Genomic DNA, 21,951 nt, shown 5'->3' on the forward strand with positions numbered 1-21,951 from the left:
AATTACAAATTTAATAAGAAATCTAAAAGTGCAATCGTAACCAGCAGATGGATAATGACATACAGCAGTTAACCAATAATAACTTAATCGTGTTTCATCCAGTTTTGACTTATTTTAATAGTCTAGCTTTCTGAATGATATTGAACACATTACACACACACACACACACACACACACACACTTTCCCCATCATGATTTGCTGAGTTCGGGACCTCCAAAGGATCATTTGCATATCCAACTAATAGGTATTCTCAGTGGTGGAAGAAATACTCAGTTACTTAAGTAAAAGTAGCAATAACACAGTGTAGAAATACAGTATAAATAACTAATTTTCTTAAGTAAAAGTACATAAGTATTCGGAACAAAATGTACTTAAAATACCAAAAGTAGAAGTACTCATTATGCAGAATGGCCTATTTCAAAATAATAAATATTATATAATTGGATTAGAATTATTGATGCATTATTGTGTAAGCATCACTTTAATGTTGCAGCTGGTAAAGGTGGGACTACTTTTAACTACTTGATATACTGCTGGGTAGCTTTATCAATAATTATTATAATACATCACTAATTGTTGATTATAATTTGTGTTAATAATCTGAATCTGCAAAGAACTAGTGACTAAAGCTTTCAAATCAATGTAGTGGAGTAAAAAGTACAATATTTCCCTCTGAAATGTAGTGGAGTATAAAGTATAAAATAGCACAAAATGGAAATACTCAAGTAAAGTACAAATACCTCTGAATTTACTCAAGTACAGCACTTGAATAAATGTACTTAGTTACTTTCCACCACTGGGTATTTTCATCTAGCCTCATATCATTATTGTGGTGTCTTGCCTGCTGTCATCATAATCAAAGTGTGGGAAAATCCACTATGTCACATCCTGGATGCTTCCTGTGAGATAGCGCCCCCTGGTGGAATAAAAACAAATAGACACTGTGGATTAAAAACAAAATAAAACAAACTTAAACCATAATTAAAAAAGCACATCAAAGCCCTGTCTGACTCATCAGATCAGAATCATAGTGATGACTTCCTGAAAGCTCCCCCCCCCCCCGTCAGTGGTGTCTTGGCGACCCTCTTCCACTGTCTCGCAGTGGCTCCAGGGCAAATGCATTTTCTTCATTTCCAGAACATCAGAGCAGTGGCATCTCTCTGGCATAGAAAACGGATTTGGCGAAGGTATGGCAGAGCAGAGGTAGATCAGTTTACATCTATGCATCAACACATTACCCTCTTTGGTTCTCCTGGATGAATGCTACAGTGACACTGGCATCTCTCAATCTGTGGGGCTGAGTGATGGCCACTACCATTTTTCTGTTGGTCAGCAGAAGCTAAGGTATTTCAGGGAATATGTATTGGTTAACTTGACTCTTGACCTGATTTTTAGTTAGATAGGTTTTACCCTGAGTGGTCTTACACATAATTGTTTTTCCATGTGAATTATGTGCACATTATCATGTCCAGCCTGACACATTCGACATAATATTAACTGTCCAAAGTGCAATTTCAATAGAAAAGAAATGAGGTACATAAAAACAGCCCACATTTGGGTAGATTCATGGAGAGCAGTTTATTGTAGAGTTCAGTGACACATTGGAACACCATCATCCTGATCTCAATTTCAACAAAATGTCATGACAAAAGGAAAAAATCTTTTAGTAACATAAGTATTTGGTACAATGGGTAGGTTACTGACATTTCACTGTTACATTACTTGCACCGCACAGACCACTTGCACAGTGGTCACCTTAACATTTACCACAGTTTACATCCATCACAGCCACAGGGAATGACTGGCTTTGTCTATCCAGCTTAATGAGAGCAAAACAAATCTATATGTCCACAACCTTGAACATGGGATGAAAAACACAGAGTCATTGTTGAAAGCCTTTGTAAATTGCTGTAAGATGCCCTGTTTTTACTTATATTGCTCGCATGACAAAAACTCAGAGTGCTCGTTAATAAAACGCAATACCCTGCACAGAATAATTCATATGTACAGTGTGAAACTGTGTTGAGAAAGTTTGTTAAAATCACTTGTCACAGAAATATTATTCTTTGTCCAATTCAAGATCACACTTTTGAATCAGCTTGATCTACAACACTGCAGCCTGTCTTGCCGGCCATCACGGGATTTGTAGGTTCAAGACTCAAACTAAAATAGCATACGGTAAATGACACTTGTAAAAGTACAACTTTTGCTATGTAATGAATACACTTGTCACTATTATGGACTAATTCAAAAGCTTGTATCACTAAAACACTATTAAAATAAGTCACTAGTAATGTATGTTTATTAGGCTGACATTTAGCAGCACCTTTCAATGGTAACATTACAGTACCAAGTGTACTGTATTATAAATAATACCTTAATATACTTGCAGGGATGGACACACAGGTACATTTGTCTTCAATACAGTCTTAAAGCCACTGTTACCCTGCCATACCATGCATAGTGCACAGGATCAATGCCCGGTGTTTCCACATAAAAAACATAATTAGGGCATTGTGTAGTGTGGTGATTTCTCAATTACTATAAATGTATCATATCTAACTACTTGAATGTGAATAGCTAACTCACAGCAGCCGAGTTGTTTCTATGTGTGATTTTAGGTGACCAGTGAAAATTTTTGGCACTGTTTAACTCTTCCCATGGTAATTAATTAGACTACAAGTTTGTTATTTTATTTCCATTGTGAATATATTAAGTGGCCCCTTGGGGATATGATTCAACGTCCATTTGCTAAACATTGCAAAACAATTAACAACCCATTGAGTCCTTTATAAGAATGTATAAAATCAAATATTAAATTTGACTAATCTTTCCTTTATCTTTTTCATGATATGGCAAAGAATTGGCATTATTAATTCTATTTTATTATTGAAGCTGCTCTAATGCTCTGCATGTTTTTAAATAATGTGAAAAACACTGTGTCTTTTATTACTCATTGTAAAGTTTCTATTAAGGGAAATATGATCTCATTAAAAATGTACTTTTATGTGCTGAATTGCTCACTGAAGGGAGGAGAAGGCATGACTGAAATCCTCTAAATACACAAGTTAATGAGGAAAATTGTTACTAGCTAGCTAACACATTTGGGTGCGGAAAACACTTAAAGGAACAGTTAGAGATTTGGGGAAATATGCTTGTCTGTTGTTTTGCCAGGGTCAAGGATTGATATCAATTTCATCTCTGTGCAACTTATTCAGAAATAGGCCAGGGACGTGTTTAGCCTAGCTTACCGCTAGGACAGGAAGCAAGGGGGAACAACTAGCTTTGCTCGTCAAATTGAAAAAATGTGCCGTCCAACAAGCCTAAAGATGTCTTATTTATACAGGGTATACTGTTTATGAACACGCCATAAAACAGAAATGCAAAAAAAAACTTTGACCTTGTGGTTTTACAAGCAGCTAGAGCTATTTTTCACCAAAAACTGCTCTGTGGCATGCTGCTTCTCAACAGTGCGGTCCCATTAGTGGGCCTTCCAGGTGGATGTATCCACTAGCTTGGTGTCTGTACCGGTATCATAGCTTTGGAGTTTTTAGGCGTAGTTTTTTTTTAACTTGCTAGCCATAGCTAGGCTATCCATTTCCATTACTTTGTGGATACCCACATACAGTATACAGTAACTCTGTACAAAATGCACAGAGATGACACTTCATATCAATCTGACTGGGTAAGATGAGAAACAAGTGTATCTCCCCAAATTCTTTAAGAATGAAAACCACAGGACTCTGTTCACTGGGATGTCATACAGTTATTTTGAATGACTTAAAACTTGGTTCAAAAAGCCATGGGCATAGCTTGAGCCATTGTAGCTTCCTTTCCTGGAGTCACTGAGGCACTACTTCCTTCAAAGAAGCCAGGGCTGAATGGATGCGGACATGAAGCCTGTTCTCAAAATCATAGCCTGTAAAATCCTCCTAAAACATCATAGATAGATAGATTAGATTTTTTTTATCAGTTACTTGTAACATGTAATACATTTCCAACATTATCTGAGAAATTAAAATTAATTCTAATTTAGATGATTGAAGTGTAAATATTTTACCTTTGCTTGAAGTAGCAATGATCTCCCCTTTCCCACTGTCTGGATTGCAATATAAAAAAGACGGGGTTATAACTGAGCATGTGGTCACATCAGTACAATCCAAATAAAAATGTGAATGAATAAAGATCTGAATGCTGTGTGCAGCTGACTGACCTCCGGTTTGGCAAGGAGTATACATCCGAGCTCATAGACGGCATAAGGCTGAACATATGAGTTGATCTGTCGTCCGTACTCATCTCTAGCAGCCAGCTGGAATGCCTGGATCACAGATAAAATGGATAGCTGAGTAACATTAAAAGTGTAGATTAATTGCAAAGTCATTCAGTGCTCAATGTAGACTGATACCTGCACAGCATCTCTCATATTTCCGTGACATTTGTGAATGGCACCCAGAAGGAGGTGTTTCAGGCCTCTGCACGAAGCTTCATCTAAGCTCTGTAACACTGAATAAAGAGGCAATTATCACACAGGGTAAAATGAAATTCATAAAAATCCGGCTGCAGCTAACTTGGTTATGTTGGTATGGATCATGAAGGTTACATCCACCCTGATTCATTATCTGCAGTTTAGATGAGGAGCAGTTTTGAAGCGCTTTCCACAGATACAGCACTTCAATTGCACCGAGGATGCACAGCTCTCTGGTGGGCGAAGTCTTTCTCAATCTCTCAGCCTGCAGATAGGAATCAGACAGCGAAGGAACACTTTTGTGACACACTTGTCATGACTTCCAAATGAGAGAAAAGGGGCTAAATCTGCAGCAAAACCCACCCTTTTGACAGCAAACTGCTCTATTTGGTTGTTTTTTCTCTTGAACAGCTTCTGCACGTCTTTGAAAACACCACTTGCTCCATCCAGGTCACCTGAAGCACCCTGACACACTGGGAAAAGACAAAAAATGACTATATATAATACAGAGTAGACATATCGCAGCAGTGTAAGCATATGTTAGTGTGTGACAGGCTTACCTCCGGTCAAGTAGGCATAGTAGCACTGCGACCAACGCGACTCATTCTTCAGCCTTTCAAACGACCTGTATGCATCTTCAAAATTCATCTCTATCATGCTACACCAACCTGATACAAAGACAAGCAGACAGAATAAAATGAATCCCTCCCTGTACTCTACGCCAAGTGCCAGTATGTCACAACTAACCTGATGAGAAAACACGTACCAATCTCATAGAGACACACATGCTGGATCTCTCTTTGGTCTGATGCAAGCTCTAATGCATCATGGAAACAGGCCAAAGCACTGTTGATATGGCACTGGGGACAGAGAGAGAGAGCACACACACCAACAGGTAACGGTAGTTATGACACACACTACATGCACGTGTTGAATGAGAGAGTTAGATAAGTAGATGGTGGATCAGATGTTGGTGAGTTAATGAACAATCTGACATGCATATTAATTATATGTGCTTGAACAGAGACTGCTGTACCAGCCGATGAATTCTACTGTAAAAGAAAGGTTTGTCTATCTATATTTGCTATCCAATGTCTTTATCCAGCATTACAGATAAACCATTTGCACCTTCAATAGACTTGTTAAAGTCTGGCTTATGTGTCATCACCATCCCCGAGCTTGCTGTACATACCTCTAGCCTCTGAACCCGTCCTTTAAAGAACATGAAGAGGGATGAGTTGGGGTAAACCACCGACTTTCTCTGCAGAATAGCTTTGGCTTCCAGCAGCCCCTCATGTGTATCAGAACCATCCAGAGCAAAGAAAGGCAGCACTACTGTGTGGTACCACAAGAGGGCCAACCTGAGGAACACAACAGGAGGTTCATCTCAGTCTTATTTGGTCTGAAATTTTGAATCTGAAGCTCAGTGGGAATCTGCATTAAACTGAATTTTTATGAAAGGTAAATATGCAGCTCCAAATGTGACAGATCAGTTCACTGTTATGTTGTATATATTAATAACAGCAGTATATATTTCAATCAAGGTAGGTCTGTGTTCCACATGTAAAAAAAAAAAAAAAAAAAGGCACAGACATGTTGGTTCACATACTAATGCGTGAACTTGCCATCAAAAGTTTAGGTTACAGTTTGTCAGATCAGGGGAAAAAAACAGCCGGTCGAGTTTGTCCAGTTGTCATGGAATTGCAATTTCCATTTTTTTCTGAGCACTTCGAGGACTTCTCATCCATGCTGTCTTAAAAATTGGGAATGAAAGTTCATTTTTAGTGCTCCAGAACAATTACTAAATGGACCTTGTTGTGAGATTATTTTGTGAACTGCTGTTTCCGAGGTCAAGGATGAACATTTAAGGTCAGCTAGAGTAATATAGGTTTCTGCTGTTTGGTGCTGGGCAGGTAGCATGCAGTGGGTTTTCAGAGCTTTTTCGCTGAAAACAGCTGCCTGCCGTGGCTGAAAACGAGAGTGAACCAAAACAGGTAAAGTTGTCTATAAAACCAAAACAATGAGCTGAAAGATGCAAAAACGTAGAGCTGAAGAGACCGGCAGAGTTGGGTGAAAATAATCTGTGGGTTTGTAACTTTGAGCGGCACCTTTCACAGATTGTGAATTTAAAAAAAACTGTTTATAGCAGCAAGTCTTAAATTAACTAACTATACAACCGCCTACTCACGTAGCTAGTGGTGCCTTCATGTCCTTGCTCTCACTCGCATACATAAGAGAGGACAGGCCCTGGAGACGGTCACCAGGGAAACCCAGCAGGTTGATAATCTTGAGCAGGTGTGGTGGTACCATGGAGATGCACAGGTGGAAGAGGCCGTAGCCGAAGCTGACGGAGCCCTTGAGCCGGTCCAGGGCCTCGGGCGTCACGGCGTTCTCCACTGGCGCGTTGTGGTTGGCGTTGTCCGTTGAGAGGGACTCCTGGTGGACAGAGGACCTCCTCTGACAGGCCTCCTGCAGCTGGCTGATGTCACTGTGGCACTTATTGTACATTTTCCACGCCTTACGAAGAATCCAGCCTCCTTTGATATAAGCTGTTAGTGGAAACAAGAAACATCATACTTTTGATGAGGTTTTGCATAGAGATGCTCAAGTGGAAGAATAAGACCATCATTATATACAGTCTATGGTCTACATGCAGTCAGTCATACAGACACACACCACCATGATGGCATAATGCCCCAAATACTGGTTGCCATGATGAGAGACAGACAGATTTAAGCACATGCTCTTTAGCTTATGGCTTAGATTTGATTACCTGAAAGTTCCTGCTTGACGAAGGAGAGCACGGCGAGGTACACCTGACAGTCAGCAACAATAATCTGTCTCTGTAGGCGGTCCACGACCACAACGCCTGACCTCTGGGAGTCCATCTGTAACACCCAAACACACACACACACACACACATTCAAAAAGGAGTATATGCACACACACTGAAGCTTTCCCCAGAGGCTGGCAGCCAAAGTAACAAGGAGTTTTCTCAATGACCCAGAGGTGCTAGACAGCCCTCACACTCCTCACTCACATTGTTGATTACATTTCACAGAAGAACTAATTGAATCTGTGAGTGGGTTTGGCATGATCTCACTACTGACTGCATCGTTAGGCCTGATGCCGAGGCTATAAACATTGTTATCTGAACAGTAGCCTGTTCCGGTGGCGACGTCAGCAACAGTGGATCCTATTTGTTTACACAAAGTGAAAAATCTAAATGTGTGAATTGGTGTTATCAGTATCACTTTATTTCAGTTCTGCTCAACTTTGACAGTAGCACTGTTATTTAGTTTATAGAGTTTAGTTTATAGGTCTCTTATTGCCATGCAACAGTCCATATCATATAATTTTTAAAATTGTCCATAGTTTTTGACTCACACTTTTTTTAATCTTGTTTCTGATTGTCTCTATGACTCCGGCGCTGTCGCTCTCACACAGTTTCTCAGTGGTCCTCAGGTCGTCACAGGCCGTCTGCATCTTCTCCTCCTCAAATGTCATCATGGCATTCTGCAATGCAATGCAGCAAAAACGTTTTGTTCATAATATATCTTTTAAAAAGCAGTGATGTATTCCATTATAATTCTAACATCAAATTCTCTTGTTTTACAGAGCAGATCTATGCTTGCGCTGGCTTACAAACAGAAACCTCTTGTAATAAGAGGGAAGGAGTGTTGTGTAATAGTCTTAAAAAGGACAAAGGGCTCTTTCTGCATAACAATGAATGGAGGAACACAGTGACATCTGTACAGCTGTGAGTTGGAAAGATGCTACACAGCAAACACAATCAGAAAATCTTTGCTCTGATGTTGCTGGAACCTCCTAAGATCACCTTGAACCAGTGAGGAAATAACACATAAAGGAAGATAATATTTCTTTTTGATATTTTCTAGTATAACTGAGGCATTTTCTCCATTTATGCTGCATTTAACTATCCCTGTGCATTTGCAAATGCCCACCATGATGGTCAGATGTCACCACCCCCACTGCCTTCAGGGCCATTTAGCAACTGGGGGACAGAGGATGACATCATCTCTGGCTTCATGGTGTGTGAGTGTCGTCACGGGGGGGCAGCGACAGAGTGTGTGCGTGTGACCACCACGCTGTGAAAACTCTCCCTCTCCCATTGGTGATGGATGCAGCGTTACAGTAATGTGCTTCTCTGCAGGAGCAATGCTACTTGAGAGGAAGATGCGTCCATTATGTTAATGGATGGAAAAGCGAGGGAGAGGATGCCAGTGTTGACTATATGCAACAAATTTGACAGATTGGGTTATTTGGGGTTCTTGATAATGGTTCCTTTCCTTATGAACTGTGGCAGTATGGGCTTGAATCTAACTCTGCTGCTATATCAGTTATATTAATCACCGTTTTGCTATTTCCTAACACTAACTGATATTTCTTCTGGCATTATATTTGATCAGTTTATCACCAGCTGACAGGAAACTCACCAGGAAACTGACGAAACTGGCCCCAAAGCTCATCAGAGGGCTGTGGGTCCTACAGAGAGAATAGGAAGGAGAAAGGAAGAAACTAAGTTGAAATTTTTCTTGAAAATTGTAATTGCAACAAAATCTCAACCATTGTCTTCCTATAGTTTCGGCACACCTCTGTCTCAGCATCCAGAAAACCAAAGAGAATGATTCGCACGGATAACTGAAAGGAGCCGTGGATGGTAACTTTTCCAGCACAGAGCACGCTCGGGAGCAGGTGCAGCCACAATCCCCAGGTCATGACATCAGTCATCAGGGGTCTAACTATCTGTTTGTTTGACGTGGGGTGTCCACCTGCCAATATTTGCTATCAAAAAACAAGAAGGCAAAATGCCCCCAAAACATACTCTCAAAAATCTGTCTGAAACATTAAATCAGAGGGGGTGTACAGTATGTCAACGGTAAGACAGGTAAGACAAACACCTGGGGGCCAGAGACCCTTACTCACTGATAAACTGGCTTTAAGTGCATTTAAAGCAGCCAAAACAGTCATTTATTTGTTATATATGTGGAGCAATGTCTTCACTGTTTGTACAGCAGTAGTAGGCTGCATGCAATACTCAGTGTTCTTTATTTTTCACTTGATCCTGTTTCAGCCCCTTGTAACATTTTTCTTGGAGATTATTTTTCACTCTTGCTGATACTATAGGCTTAGGCATGCAACATACTGTAACACATTATTGTGGCGATAAAGCATCAAATAATTACCTGTATCTCCTGAAAAGCTCGTCGCTTTCTTTGAATCCGTTGTTGAGCAGCATGTTAATACCTTGCAGGGCCATCTCAGCATCATCTATGTGCTCTGCCTTCTCCTCTACCTGCTGCTGCTGCTGGGACTGCTCGGGACCCGCCATTGTTTATACCACAGCTCAGTGGCTGCTGGATTAAACCAGTGCGATGGAGAACAAAATGTGAACCTGTTTCCTCTCTGAAACAAACCCGCATTGGTTTATTTCCACTGATGTCGGACGGATTTAAACAGAGACGCGCCTCGGCTAAAAGAAAAGGCTGTGCAGCTTCCGCAGGCTCCAGACGTCTGTGCACCTCAGGGATAGGCCACTGATGCCCAGACGGGCTTAATCATACTGCACTCCAGCGATTTACAAATATCATTGTACTTGCCGACAGCATGACGTATGTACGCTCAGTCATAAGCCAACTCACCGTTATCTGTAACTAAATCAGCCATCCGTCAGTCTTTTCCCCTGCAACGCTCTGCCGTGCAGCAGCAGCATCCGATGCGTTACATAACGGGGGTCCAGGCTAATGTGCTGCTCTGCCAGTCCCACGTTATGCACTCGTCAAACGGCCTGGCGTCATAACGCACAGCGCATCGCCGGGAGGATGGAGGGTTGAGGCCCGCTGAGGCGAAGCTGCATCCTGTCAGCCTTCATCCCTCAGACTCCCTCTGCAGCCGCAGGCTCCAAACCCAACCCCGCTCCTCTAAGCGTCACGCCAATGGACGCGCAGACTGAGCCGCCTGCAGTCACAGTGATGACGGGCAGGTGAGGAGCATCACAGAATCAGAGAATCAGAGACAGAGCTGCAGCTAAACTTCATTTTTATTATTCTTAAACAGGTACCGTCGCTCATTTGCCTGTAGGCTTGCCTGTTATGCCTGTGGGATGATCTGTGATTGTTGAGTGCAAAGCATTCTGACCTAATATTTGACATATTTGAGATATGTGTTACCATCTGTCAAAAAAAATTATATATATTTTTTTTTATCAAGCAGAAGAAATAAAACAAGTCCCTGTAAACAGGCATTCATCTCTATGGGCCCCTCCCCACACCCAGGGCTATTCATTCTGCTGTGTTTGTGGGTCCTCCTCACATGAGGGCCCTGTCTACTTAAGACTCCAAGTCTCGGGAATTTAACGAGGCATACATATGGCATATTAAATATTATTTACCAGAAATACTTTGAATGAGTAACCGTTTGCTATCGTCGTGGCATAAGGTGTTCAGGTCTACAGATGTTCTATCAGAAATACTCAAGCTGGTAGAAATAACGCAACCCTCTTATGAGAATACACACACTTCACTTGTGTCCTGTAGTTTTTACTAACTGTGGATTTTGTCCCCCATTGTTCACATTCACAAATTCAATTAATGTATTTATTTATATAGCGCCAATTCATAACAGAAGTTATCTCCTTGCACTTTTCCTATAGAGCAGGTCTAGACCGCACTCGTTATAATATTATTTACCCACCAAATCCCACCATGAGCAAGCATTTGGCGACATGATGCAAATTCCACCTAGAATTTTAAAATAATAATAATGTAATGGTACTGGTAATATTAATATTAATAAACTCCAAATGGGTCTCTTGAGCCAGTATGGAGATGAGGAGTATTACCACAAACCCAGTGTATATATGGGCAAGTTAGACATAGGCCTACAAAAACAATATGAACCTGGTCTTTAAGATTTTTTACCATGAGTGGTAGTCTCTTTATAATAGCATGTTCATGTGTTATGACATATGTCTTGAAACGCTTACTTTCTATGCAGGCCCTGTATTGGAACAAAGCATGTGTATGTTGGGTCATTTTATAGACCCCCCACTCTGTCCCAGTTCCGTACTACAGTACATACACATTGTGACCGGGTTTTGGATTCAAAGTTGAAAAGTCCACTCAAAGATGACTGTTGCTGTGGACTCTATTGATCCACAATAAAATGCACAGCGGAAAGAGGAGCCACTCACAGTGGGGAACGTTACAACATATCTAACCATCAGTCCCATTAGAGAACCGAGGACCCGCCACCCGGAAGTATTTCACTCACTCTTAATTCCCATGTTAAGGTTTTCTTTCAATGATATCCTCAACATTTTCTCAGAACTAAAACACGAAAGAAATTCAACTATATGATAGGTCAATGTTATGGCTATCAGTTTGAGCGATTTCTCCTTCAATTCTGAGAAATAAAGTTTTTTGTCCTATTGGCCTGCGTCCATGTCACGTGACTGCCAACTTCCTTTGTGAAAACCACAGTCTATGGTGAAAACCAAACTGGCGGACGTTTCTTTTATTCTCAGTGGGAAATGCAGTTTTTAAAGATAGCTTCTGCATTAAAATGCGTTTTGATAACGTTTTCTAGTGATAAATATGCGTTTTAGTCTCATAATCTTCGTTCAATGAATGTATATGATCCTTAGTTTTGTTAGTTATTACGAAGATTCTCTCAGGTCTCACATCGGTATGGTGGTTGCTATGGACGCTGCTGCGCGTAGCCTGCGTAGGGAATTGTGGGTGGCGCGTTCGACTCCTGTGTTGGGCTGTCTGTCAGTGGGCTTCATTCCATTTCAAATTTCTGCCCCATGTGAAGTTGCTCATTTAATTTTATATTTCCAAGAATATGTGACTGAGGATATTTAATTATGAAATCCCCTTCCTTAAGAAGGGGTTATCAACCTGGACTTTACCTTTCACATCCCTCATTTAATCCCTGCATTTGTCACATTCGTATATATCATCAAACTGGACTTTATATTGTGCATTGCATTCAGCCTCCACTGTTCCATGATTTAATTATTCATGCACATGTCACATTTAATGTTTGCTCTTGTCACCTTCATATATTTCATACACTTCATTTCTTTGTCCATAGCACCGTCCAAATTTCCTTTGTACAGTCAATATTTCATTTCAATTTTTATAAACCATGTCAAAACTGTTACTATTCCATTCTATAAATACATTTTCAAATGTCAATTAAATTTTAATATTAGCCTACTTTGTGTATTTAATTATTATTATCATTATTATTATTATTACCATACTTTTGTCTATTCTTATTCTTCTGTGTTGTGTTTTTTGGGAGCAAATGCCAAGACACATTCTTTGTATGCTTGGATTGGTTAATAAAACAGATTCTGATTGAATCAGAAAAAAACCAAGAATCAAAAAGATACAACAATTCTCCAGGGTTGTGTAAACAGTAGCCTATGCATACCTCATAACCCAAGCACTTCAGGCCTTCCTCCACGCCTGTAGTAATGTCCTAGATTGTCAGCAGTATTGTACAACAATCTCTGAAGATGACTCATTTTGGTCACAAGTTCCACTAAATAAGATAAATTAATAAGATAGATTTCATTGATCCCACACTGGGGAAACTCGCTTGTTACAGCAGCTCAAGATTCAACACGTGCAGGAAAAAGGTTAATAGATAAAACATACAAATGAAATAAAAATTAAATAGAAATAGAGAATAGAAAATAAGAGCTATAAACACTATATACACCTGTCATTTATACAGATATATGTGATGGATAATTGCACAGAATACTTGCACAGACATTGTAATACACACGGTGTGTAGCATAATACTAATATATTGCCTTGAGATATGGATGGATTGCACAAAGATTTGATTGCACAGGATGCAGCAGGAGGTACAGCATATTGTAAATACATTTAATTGCACAGAAAATAATTTGAGCAACAGCTAAATAAGAATATTAGAAATCAGCAGCCACCGGTAAAAGAAATTGGAAGCTTAGCATTAAAATCTGTGCAGATTTAAAAAGGGACAGGTTCCTGTTTCAGCATCACGTTCACAATAATGCCTATAACAAGCTGGAATTAACAGGCGTGTTACTTTAGCAAAGCTATTCTTAAAACTTCAACATAGAAATAGTAGGTTAGGTAAAAAATGGTTACAACACTATTCTCCATTGTTATGCAACACTGTGGGGACATCGACTAAACGTAAGTTTTATGTGGTGTATAATTATACTGTTTTTGTCTGTGTTAAAATAGCCATTATTGAAGGAAAGAAGAAAAACATCAATATAACAGGTGATTCCAAACTTTTGAACGATGGTGTATATGAAGGATATAATATAGATATATAAATATAGATATAAACTGACAACAAAAAACTTTATTTCTCAGAACTGAAGGACAAATAATCTAAACTGATAGCCGTAACATTGACCTTTAACCTTTAGTAACAGTGAGTGAAATACTTCCGGGTGGCGGGTCCTCAGTTCCCTAATGGGACTGATGCTCACAGCGTCTTATAGCGCCGCGGTCAGGTTAATATTGGAGTGAATGGACGGCCGGAGCAGTTCCTCTGAGCGTCTAATATTGTAGCGAATGGTTTTACATTGAAGTTAATTGAAAGCCCGGTGCGTCTCATAGAGACGATAAAGGGGAGGGGAGACTGGGGATGGTTGTAACAGCACCATTTTCACAAAGAAGGGATGACCTAAGAGTCATGTGATCAATTTCATGTATGACCACTTCTTTACTGACCTTGCATGTGAAATTTCATAGCTATATGAAGAAGTGTACAGATTTTACAGCCAAAACACTGATTTTCAGGTAAGAAAGTACTTTTTTGGTCTATATTGCAGATACTGCAAGAAATTACAATTTAACCTCAGAGAACAAAAGTAAAACTTTACAGCAGCGGTAAGCAAACAGTGGCCTGTGGGCCAAATCTGGCAAAAGCTGAAATTTTCCCGTTTAATTTTTCAAAACAATTACATGATTTTCCATTAATCTACCATAGAAAATTTGAGAACTCTAACACAAAAATTCTGCTAGTTATAGGTGCTGAAACAAAAATTGTTAAAACCACCCCCGGTCTCCCCTATCTTGTGCGTCTGTATGAGACACCAAGGGGCGTGACAAAATGTTGGTATTTGATGACCAGGGGATATGAACTGGTTGTTCCAGTGTCGCAAGTTGAGGGTCAAGAGTTTGTCATTTTGTCATCATCCCCCCACACTGCAGCTATATCACTGTTTCCTCACCGTTTTTACATATTTCAATAGTCTCCATACTTGCTCATATTTGACTGTATTCTTGTTGGCATCTAATTAATGTTCTAGTCCCTACATGTGAATCCAACCATGCACCTGCCGTGCATGGTTGGATTTGATAATTCAGCATGTCATAAAGACAAGAAAAGTCAACAAATGAGTATCCTTTGAACCGTTTAGCAGGGGGTGGTGCCTCAGCTCTAGGCCCCTGAATGGCCAAGATCATTTCTGAAGTGTAGTAGCAGAGTTAGGAGAGCCTACTGTTCTCATTTACTCAATAAAGACAGACATGGAGCTCGGATCAATGATTAGTGCTGTGAGGAGTAAGAGGGTACTGGTTGGTGATGAAGTTCGTCCTGCTGTCATCATAATAAAGGATGGGAAAATCCATCAAATACTCTCAGACAGGGACTTTTCTAACAGTGTCGCCTGTAAGGTAAGCTGGCTCTCATTGCTCCCAGTTTCAGGATACTCCTCCTGGTGGAATGAGACAATGAAAGATATTTGTCTGTACGTTTATAAGGTGAAATGCATTGATTTAACCCTCCTAATCATGTATTTGCACTTGCACGTGTTATCCTGTATGTAACCCAGCTGTGGCAGGTGTTGGATGTGGGTGACAGTGTGGTGATGTCAGGCATTGTAGACTGCCATGTTCATGTCAATGAACCAGGCCGCACCTCCTGGGAGGGTTTCTGGACCGCCACCAGGGCTGCTGCAGCTGGAGGGGTGACAACGGTTGTGGACATGCCGCTGTAAGTTGGAGACTCCCCCTTCCCAAAATCAATCAGTGCCCACTGTCTGACCATAGAAGGTTACTGGTGGAAGGTAAAGGTCGCAGGGTAAACAGATTGTGAAATAACTGTTTAAAGGGACAGTTCACCCCAAAATCAAAAATATTTTTCCTCTGACCTTTAGTGCTATTTATCCATCAAGACTGTTTTGGTGTGAGTTGCCGAGTTTTGGAGAAATCGGCCGTAGAGATGTCCGCCTCCCCTTGAATATAATGAGACTATATGGCACTCGGCTTGTGGTGCTCAAAGTGCCAAAAAAATACACTTGAAAAACTCAACAGCAACATCTCTTTCCAGAAATCATGACCCGGTTACTCAAGATAATCCACAAACCTTGTTGTGATCAGTTTCATGTAGGAACTATTTTCTTTCTACCGAACTACACCCACCAACCGCATCACTGTAGAAGGGAGCGTTCATCTTCTCACGGGCAAGAGGCTCGTGCTCGTGACAGCGCAGGGTGTAAATATGAATGGTGTCCTCCTGGGCTAAGCTGTAACATTAGCTAGCTCAGTTCTGCTAGGTGAGCTAGCAGTATCGGTTGGCTATAAACTAATTTCCACAAGATGAGTTTTGAGTTTTCAAAGCTTTTTTGTTTTTTTGCCGCTTTGAGCACCACAAGCCGAGTGCCATCTAGCTCCATTATATTTGAGAGAATGCAGAATCCATATACTGTTTGCACTCATACAGTATATGGAAGTGGTTCAGTATAAAACTAGTTTTCATTCATTTATTTTTGTGACTAACTACCTGTGTCTTATTTCAAATATAACTGCATATTCATACGCATATTGAATGAGCTTGGTGTAATTGACCATCAACTAGAAATGTTACTTTTAAATTTGACCAGTTGAGTAAAAAGTAACATGTGGGCTGAGTGGACCATGCAGGTAAAATTGTATAATACTTGCATTATGTTTTACTTTGATATTTTTTCTCAATATATATATTTCATTCAATCTCATGGTCAGGAGTTAACAGTTTGTATGGTTTCATTATGACACACAATGCAACTTTTTTTGTATCGAAATGTTAATGAAAGTATATTAGCATATTGTATTATTAGCGTGTTAGTATATTAATAAAACTACATAACCAAACTACCGTTTTCCTCAAGCCAATGTGTGTTTGCTGCTTTCGTTGCTTTAACTCTCGGACTTTAACCTAGGTAGTGCGTTTGGTAAGCTAACAGGCTATATAAGACATGACTAAATGGGCTGCTGAATACATTTAGATAAGAAAAATTAAATATTGCAGAATTTCTCCCAAGAACAACAATATTTTTTCAGCTGTAAATCCATAAAAATGGACAAACTTGAAGGCCTATTTCCAAAAAGCATTTTAAGGCTAAGATAAGATGATCTCAGCCCATGGAGTAGTTACAATGGGACTAAGATCATTTTAACCTCAAGATGCTTTTGACAAATGGGGCCAAGGAAAATAACATTTTGGAGACATTAGATTTGAAGGTGCCAGCAGTGATTTTAGTTTCTTTTTTCGTTAAAATTCGCACAGAAATAGCATCCCTCCAACTACCACACTTGCTAATTTTCACGAGAAGCTACGGGAGGCGACAGGGAAGTGTTTTGTGGACACAGCCTTCTGGGGAGGTGTGATTCCTGGCAATCAGGTACAGTGGAACAGCTCGGACAAAATTAACACATTCTCAGCCATACTGTGCTGAATTATGACCAAAGCAAACACAAACAACGTTTATCCCCTTATAGCTAGAACTTCGGCCCATGATCCAGGCTGGGGTGGCTGGCTTCAAGTGTTTCCTCATCCATAGTGGGGTGGAGGAGTTCCCCCATGTGACTGACTGTGATCTACACACAGCCATGAAGCAGCTGCAAGGCACAGGAAGTGTCCTGCTGGTAACCCAACTGCAGCATCTTCCATAACATTTGTGATTATTAAATCCACATGCCGAAATAAAGTGCAGTAATGTAACAGAAACGCCTTCTGCTTTGTCCCCTTTAGTTTCATGCAGAGAGGGATGTTCAACAGACAACAGAGGAGAATGGCGGTAACAATAATTTTACAGCATACAATAGATCATCTGTCTGTGGCATACCCTATTTTTTCTGTTGCAGTCAATGTTAAGTATGTGTTAAACTAAAGTTTACATTCTTTATCGTGAGTTCCTCTCACCTGTTGTACATTTTCAGCTCACCCAAATCACAAAAACATATTTTTCGCTTAGCACTAGTGGTATCTAGTTTACACTATTTTTCAGTCCAGTTCTCACTATATCATAAAAAATTGTTGGACTTTTTGCAGCGCGCTCAGCTAGAATAGTCTAACAAGTTCAGAAAATTGTATTAGTTAATGTTTAGGACCAATAAGTAGCAACATTTAAGCTATATCTGCTAATATGATGTCCAAAAACTAAGGTTCATAATAGCACAGTATTTTTTGATACTGATATTCTGCCCTGCTCTGGTTTGTATAAACTCCATAAAATTGTGAGGCTGAAGTAAATTATTGTCTGATTAGAATTTGTTTTCAGTAACAAATGCTGATATGTTCCATGCCCCTACCTACACCCCCTCCCATGTTAGACCCTAGTCGGTACTCTACCTTTCTGCAGTCCAGGCCAGATGTCATGGAGATAGAGGCAATTCGCACAGTCACAGAACTCTGCCTCCAGTACCAGTAAGAACATCAGCGTGGTAACAAATAACCATAATATCATGGTGGATGATTCTGGATGGGATTTGGTTGTGCTTGTAGCATTGATGCCACAGTCAGCTAACTCTCTCTGCTCCAGGGTGCGGTGCCATATAGTGCACTTGTCCTCTGCAAAGCCATTGAAACTGATCCAGGAAGCACGGCAGGCCGGAGCCCCCTTGACAGTGGAGACTACCCACCACTACCTCAGCCTGTGTGCAGAGAACATACCTGCAGGGGCCACGCAATTCAAGTGCTGCCCCCCCATCAGAGGATCTATTAACCAGGCAAACAGAATAGGATGCACAGTAGATGAAAATCTGACTATTTTCAGTTTGAGCCTCAACATAAAACTGGGCTGCACTTGCTTTATTATTCTTTGATTACAAGTAGATGGTTGGTTTTGTCCCCACAGGAGCAGTTATGGTCCGCACTGAAAGCTGGGCAAATTGACATGGTGGTGTCTGATCATTCCCCCTGCACCCCTGATCTGAAGAAACTGGATAGTGGAGACTTCACTCAGGCGTGGGGAGGAATTTCTTCTCTACAGTTTGGTAACTACAGACCAGTGACAACAATCAAAACTGTAGTCCTAGCAAGACTGCTAACGCAAAACCCAATGCAACATATCATCACATTGTTATATTCTAATGATTAAGGACTGTGAATTATATATCCCAACTGTCTCCCTAAATAGATGTGTCTCGACCCGTTCCCTAGCTCAGTAAACCGCCCAGGGAATCAGCCATTTTGTTCAATTTCCGAATTTATTCAGTGCACTGGACGTTCAGCTCCCTAAAGGTCCCAGAGTGCATTGTAAAAACTTTGGTCACTGACTGGAAGTGTTACCACTATTCTGTGTTCATGTCATATCTATCGTAGAGACTGTAAATACAAACAGCTAAATGGTAAAAAAAAAAAACATTGCTTTGCATTGCATAAGTGCATAAGCATCAAAATTATACCAAAATGGCTACATAGCCAACATCTTTGACAGGTCAATGTAAATAAAAATAAAAATTTCTATCAATATTTTAAACAATGGGTTGAATGACTATGTGTAATGTGAAAGGGATTGCTTGTAGTGACATGTAGTACTGCAGTTCAGAGTGTTTTAGTGTCTTTCAGCTCATTGTTTCGGTTTTACCCACAATTTTACTGTTTTGGTCCACTCTAGCTGTCCTCATCTACCACATTTCCAGCTGCAGCAGGCAGCTGTTTCCAGCTAAGAGCTCTGATAAACCGACTATGCACTATGCCCAGCACCAAACGGCAGACAAAGTTAACAACTAGCTGGTGAACATGGTGGAGCGTTTAGCACCTAAAGAAATATTTCCCTCAGAAACTGACGTAGACCACACCAGTGCTAAAAGGAGACTGAATTGTACTTACATTCATCAGGTGGCCAGGCTCCTCCACAGACTCCAAATGAATGCAAATGTTGGGTAATGTCTGCTGGATGGGGTGTAAATAGGCAAATCTTTGCTAACATGTTCGCCTTATCAACATTATAAGGCAGTTGTGTTTACAGATAGTTCTGCTGCCACTAAGTTGCACTTAGCAGATTCAGTTTATTTTTTATTTTTCATGACTTTTTTTCAACACTTATATACTATACCGCTTACCATAGATACACATTCGATACAAGACTATGAGTGTTATAATATCTGAATATAGGCCTTGTAGCTGTGAATCGGAAAATGCACAAATGTCAAATTTCCATGGCTGCTGTCACAGAGTCATGGCAGTTTTCACATTATTCACTGTCTATGAAGCAGCTCCAGGATTTGTCTTTATATGACAAATCCTCTGGCTAAAAATCACAACTTAAACCTGGCCTGTGCAATATTACAGGGAATTAATATGCAAATTTTCCTTTAGGGTGGATTAGTTGTTCCCTCCCTCTCTCCTTCCACCCGTAATCCTTCTGACAATCACCTGCACTGGGCAAGGTTCACAGGGAGGTAAACAAGAACTGAGTACCAGTTCAGAGGGCAGAACAATCATTTACCAGGAAGGACTCTGATCCACAAAATTTAATACTTCACCTCATATAACTGTGACACTTCCTGATGGGACTGCTCCTTTACAAAACAATTAATGAATGCAAGAGATACAAACTATAAAAAACATAAATATTTGATGGTGTCAACTCAATTCTCTATATGCCTGTTAATCACTCCCCCTATTTTAACCATATGCAGGTTTGCCTCTGTTCTGGAGTTCAGCCAGTAAGAGAGGCTTTCAGCTGTCTGATGTGGCGCGACTCCTCAGCCGGAAAACAGCCCAGCTGTGTACTCTTGACAACCAGAAGGGCAGCCTTGCCCCCGGCTATGATGCTGACTTGGTCATATGGGACCCAGAGAGAGAATTTGAAGTTAGTATAAAGAATCCATAACATTAATAAACACCCTAAATCTGCTTACATATTTAGACCTTTTTTGACAAAGAAAAACAATATACTCGCATTGTATTAAGCTTAATTTCATTTCTCTGTCATGCTTCACAGATTAAAGAAGCAAGTGTATATCATAAAAACAAGGTAAACCTCATTAAATGAACAAATAGTATGATATAAAGCGCACATTTTTTTTTATATGACTGAGCTTATGATCATGTCTCTGTGCAGCTAACTCCTTACCTCGGCGTCACACTGCAAGGAGTGGTGTGTGCCACCATTGTCAGGGGGTGGCTGGTGTACAGAGAAGGCTCCTTCTGCCCCGAGCCTCTGGGGAAGCATCTCCTCATCCCTTAGAGGAAAAATCAAGCCGCGCTGTGAAGCATAATAACAAAAAGCTGTAATAAACCTCAACAAATCTGAGATATTGTGTTGTTGATAAGAGTGCACCATGTTGTTTTCTTCATTTCTCTCACACCTAATACATGCTTTTAATTATATATTTTCTAAAACTGTTAACATCACATTTTTCATTTGTAATAGAACTAAGAACACTTACTGGTTTAACAGATATTTAACACTTTTTTAAATAACTTTATAATAACAAAACCCATAAATCAATAACAAAAAATGTACTGTTTAAATTTGAATTCTGGAGAAATCAGAATAAATAATAATTAAATAGTTCTTTCTTTGTCAGGCTTAGCACACTTCAAATCTCACACACATCAAAATTAAACTAAATAATTAAAAAAGAAAATAGGAATCACTTTCTACTCCTTCCAAATCACACAGCCCACACAATCTGTTTTCTGAAACTTTTTGTATCTGCAAACCTCAATAGCCAGAGGAAGAAAACAAGTTCCAGCTTTAGCTTCTAGATAAGTGTGATGTAACATATGATGAGATGTAACATATGATTCAGGGCCATACGTTTGTTTTATAGGCATATATGCCTCTAATTCGATTCATCAAGTTCACATTACAACACAAATTATTTCTGCAGATTCACAATATATCAGCCTCCTCCAAGATTGAGTAATAAATCCAGTTCTGAATCTTTTGGGGAGGCTACACAGTTGATTATAGCCTTATTTATTCTACCTTTATTTATTCTACCTAAAATTCTGCCAATATATTACACCAAAATAACTATTTAATATAAAACCGTATTATTGTTTATACCCTTAATTATTATTATTATAATAATAATTAACTGAAAATGCAGGCTAACGAGAGCATTTACACTAGTTGTGGAAAACACGTTAGACACATGTCATCCTGTTTACTATGGAAAAAGGATAGCAGTGTAATAGCTAAGCTCTGGAGAGTCTGTAGTCA

At 39.9% G+C, this 21,951-nt stretch overlaps 2 protein-coding genes across 3 annotated transcripts; one reads left to right on the forward strand and one right to left on the reverse strand.

Annotated features, from left to right (window-relative positions):
- Positions 1-1,560: 1,560 nt before the first annotated feature.
- LOC122877544 (tetratricopeptide repeat protein 39C) lies at positions 1,561-10,509 on the reverse strand. Of its 2 annotated transcripts, none has more exons than XM_044199253.1 (14): positions 10,130-10,509; positions 8,924-8,972; positions 7,854-7,982; positions 7,240-7,354; positions 6,655-7,015; positions 5,659-5,827; positions 5,233-5,326; positions 5,027-5,134; positions 4,830-4,939; positions 4,608-4,731; positions 4,407-4,504; positions 4,215-4,319; positions 4,062-4,100; positions 1,561-3,933 (listed from the first exon to the last, which is right to left on the reverse strand). In XM_044199253.1, exons 2-14 carry the CDS (start codon positions 8,954-8,956, stop codon positions 3,844-3,846), a joined length of 1,575 nt encoding a protein of 524 aa, XP_044055188.1. In that variant the 5' UTR covers positions 8,957-8,972; positions 10,130-10,509; the 3' UTR covers positions 1,561-3,843. The 2 variants fall into 2 exon arrangements, with proteins under 2 accessions (XP_044055188.1, XP_044055187.1); XM_044199252.1 differs by having other exon boundaries at positions 9,674-10,508.
- Positions 10,510-14,940: 4,431 nt separating this feature from the next.
- On the forward strand, positions 14,941-21,033 carry zgc:103559 (Allantoinase, mitochondrial). The gene is made up of 11 exons (XM_044199257.1): positions 14,941-15,184; positions 15,343-15,503; positions 17,058-17,172; positions 17,270-17,416; positions 17,523-17,568; positions 18,104-18,197; positions 18,313-18,499; positions 18,628-18,766; positions 20,417-20,589; positions 20,722-20,754; positions 20,842-21,033. The coding sequence occupies exons 1-11, from the start codon at positions 15,038-15,040 to the stop codon at positions 20,965-20,967; spliced, it is 1,368 nt and encodes a 455-aa protein (XP_044055192.1). The 5' UTR covers positions 14,941-15,037; the 3' UTR covers positions 20,968-21,033.
- Positions 21,034-21,951: the final 918 nt, after the last annotated feature.

This window comes from Siniperca chuatsi, linkage group LG6 (genome assembly GCF_020085105.1).
Source record: "Siniperca chuatsi isolate FFG_IHB_CAS linkage group LG6, ASM2008510v1, whole genome shotgun sequence".
Classification (NCBI taxonomy): Eukaryota; Metazoa; Chordata; class Actinopteri; order Centrarchiformes; family Sinipercidae; genus Siniperca; species Siniperca chuatsi.

Coding starts and splice junctions, on each gene's coding strand:
- LOC122877544 (XM_044199252.1), bottom strand. CDS start 9,819: ATGGCGGGTCCCGAGCAGTCCCAGCAGCAGCAGCAGGTAGAGGAGAAG. Junction 4,940..5,026: donor CTATGCCTACTTGACCGGAG/GTAAGCCTGTCA, acceptor GTCTTTTCCCAG/TGTGTCAGGGTGCTTCAGGT. Junction 4,320..4,406: donor ATATGAGAGATGCTGTGCAG/GTATCAGTCTAC, acceptor TCTGTGATCCAG/GCATTCCAGCTGGCTGCTAG.
- zgc:103559 (XM_044199257.1), top strand. CDS start 15,038: ATGGAGCTCGGATCAATGATTAGTGCTGTGAGGAGTAAGAGGGTACTG. Junction 17,417..17,522: donor GCACAGGAAGTGTCCTGCTG/GTAACCCAACTG, acceptor TGTCCCCTTTAG/TTTCATGCAGAGAGGGATGT. Junction 18,500..18,627: donor TCAGAGGATCTATTAACCAG/GCAAACAGAATA, acceptor TTGTCCCCACAG/GAGCAGTTATGGTCCGCACT.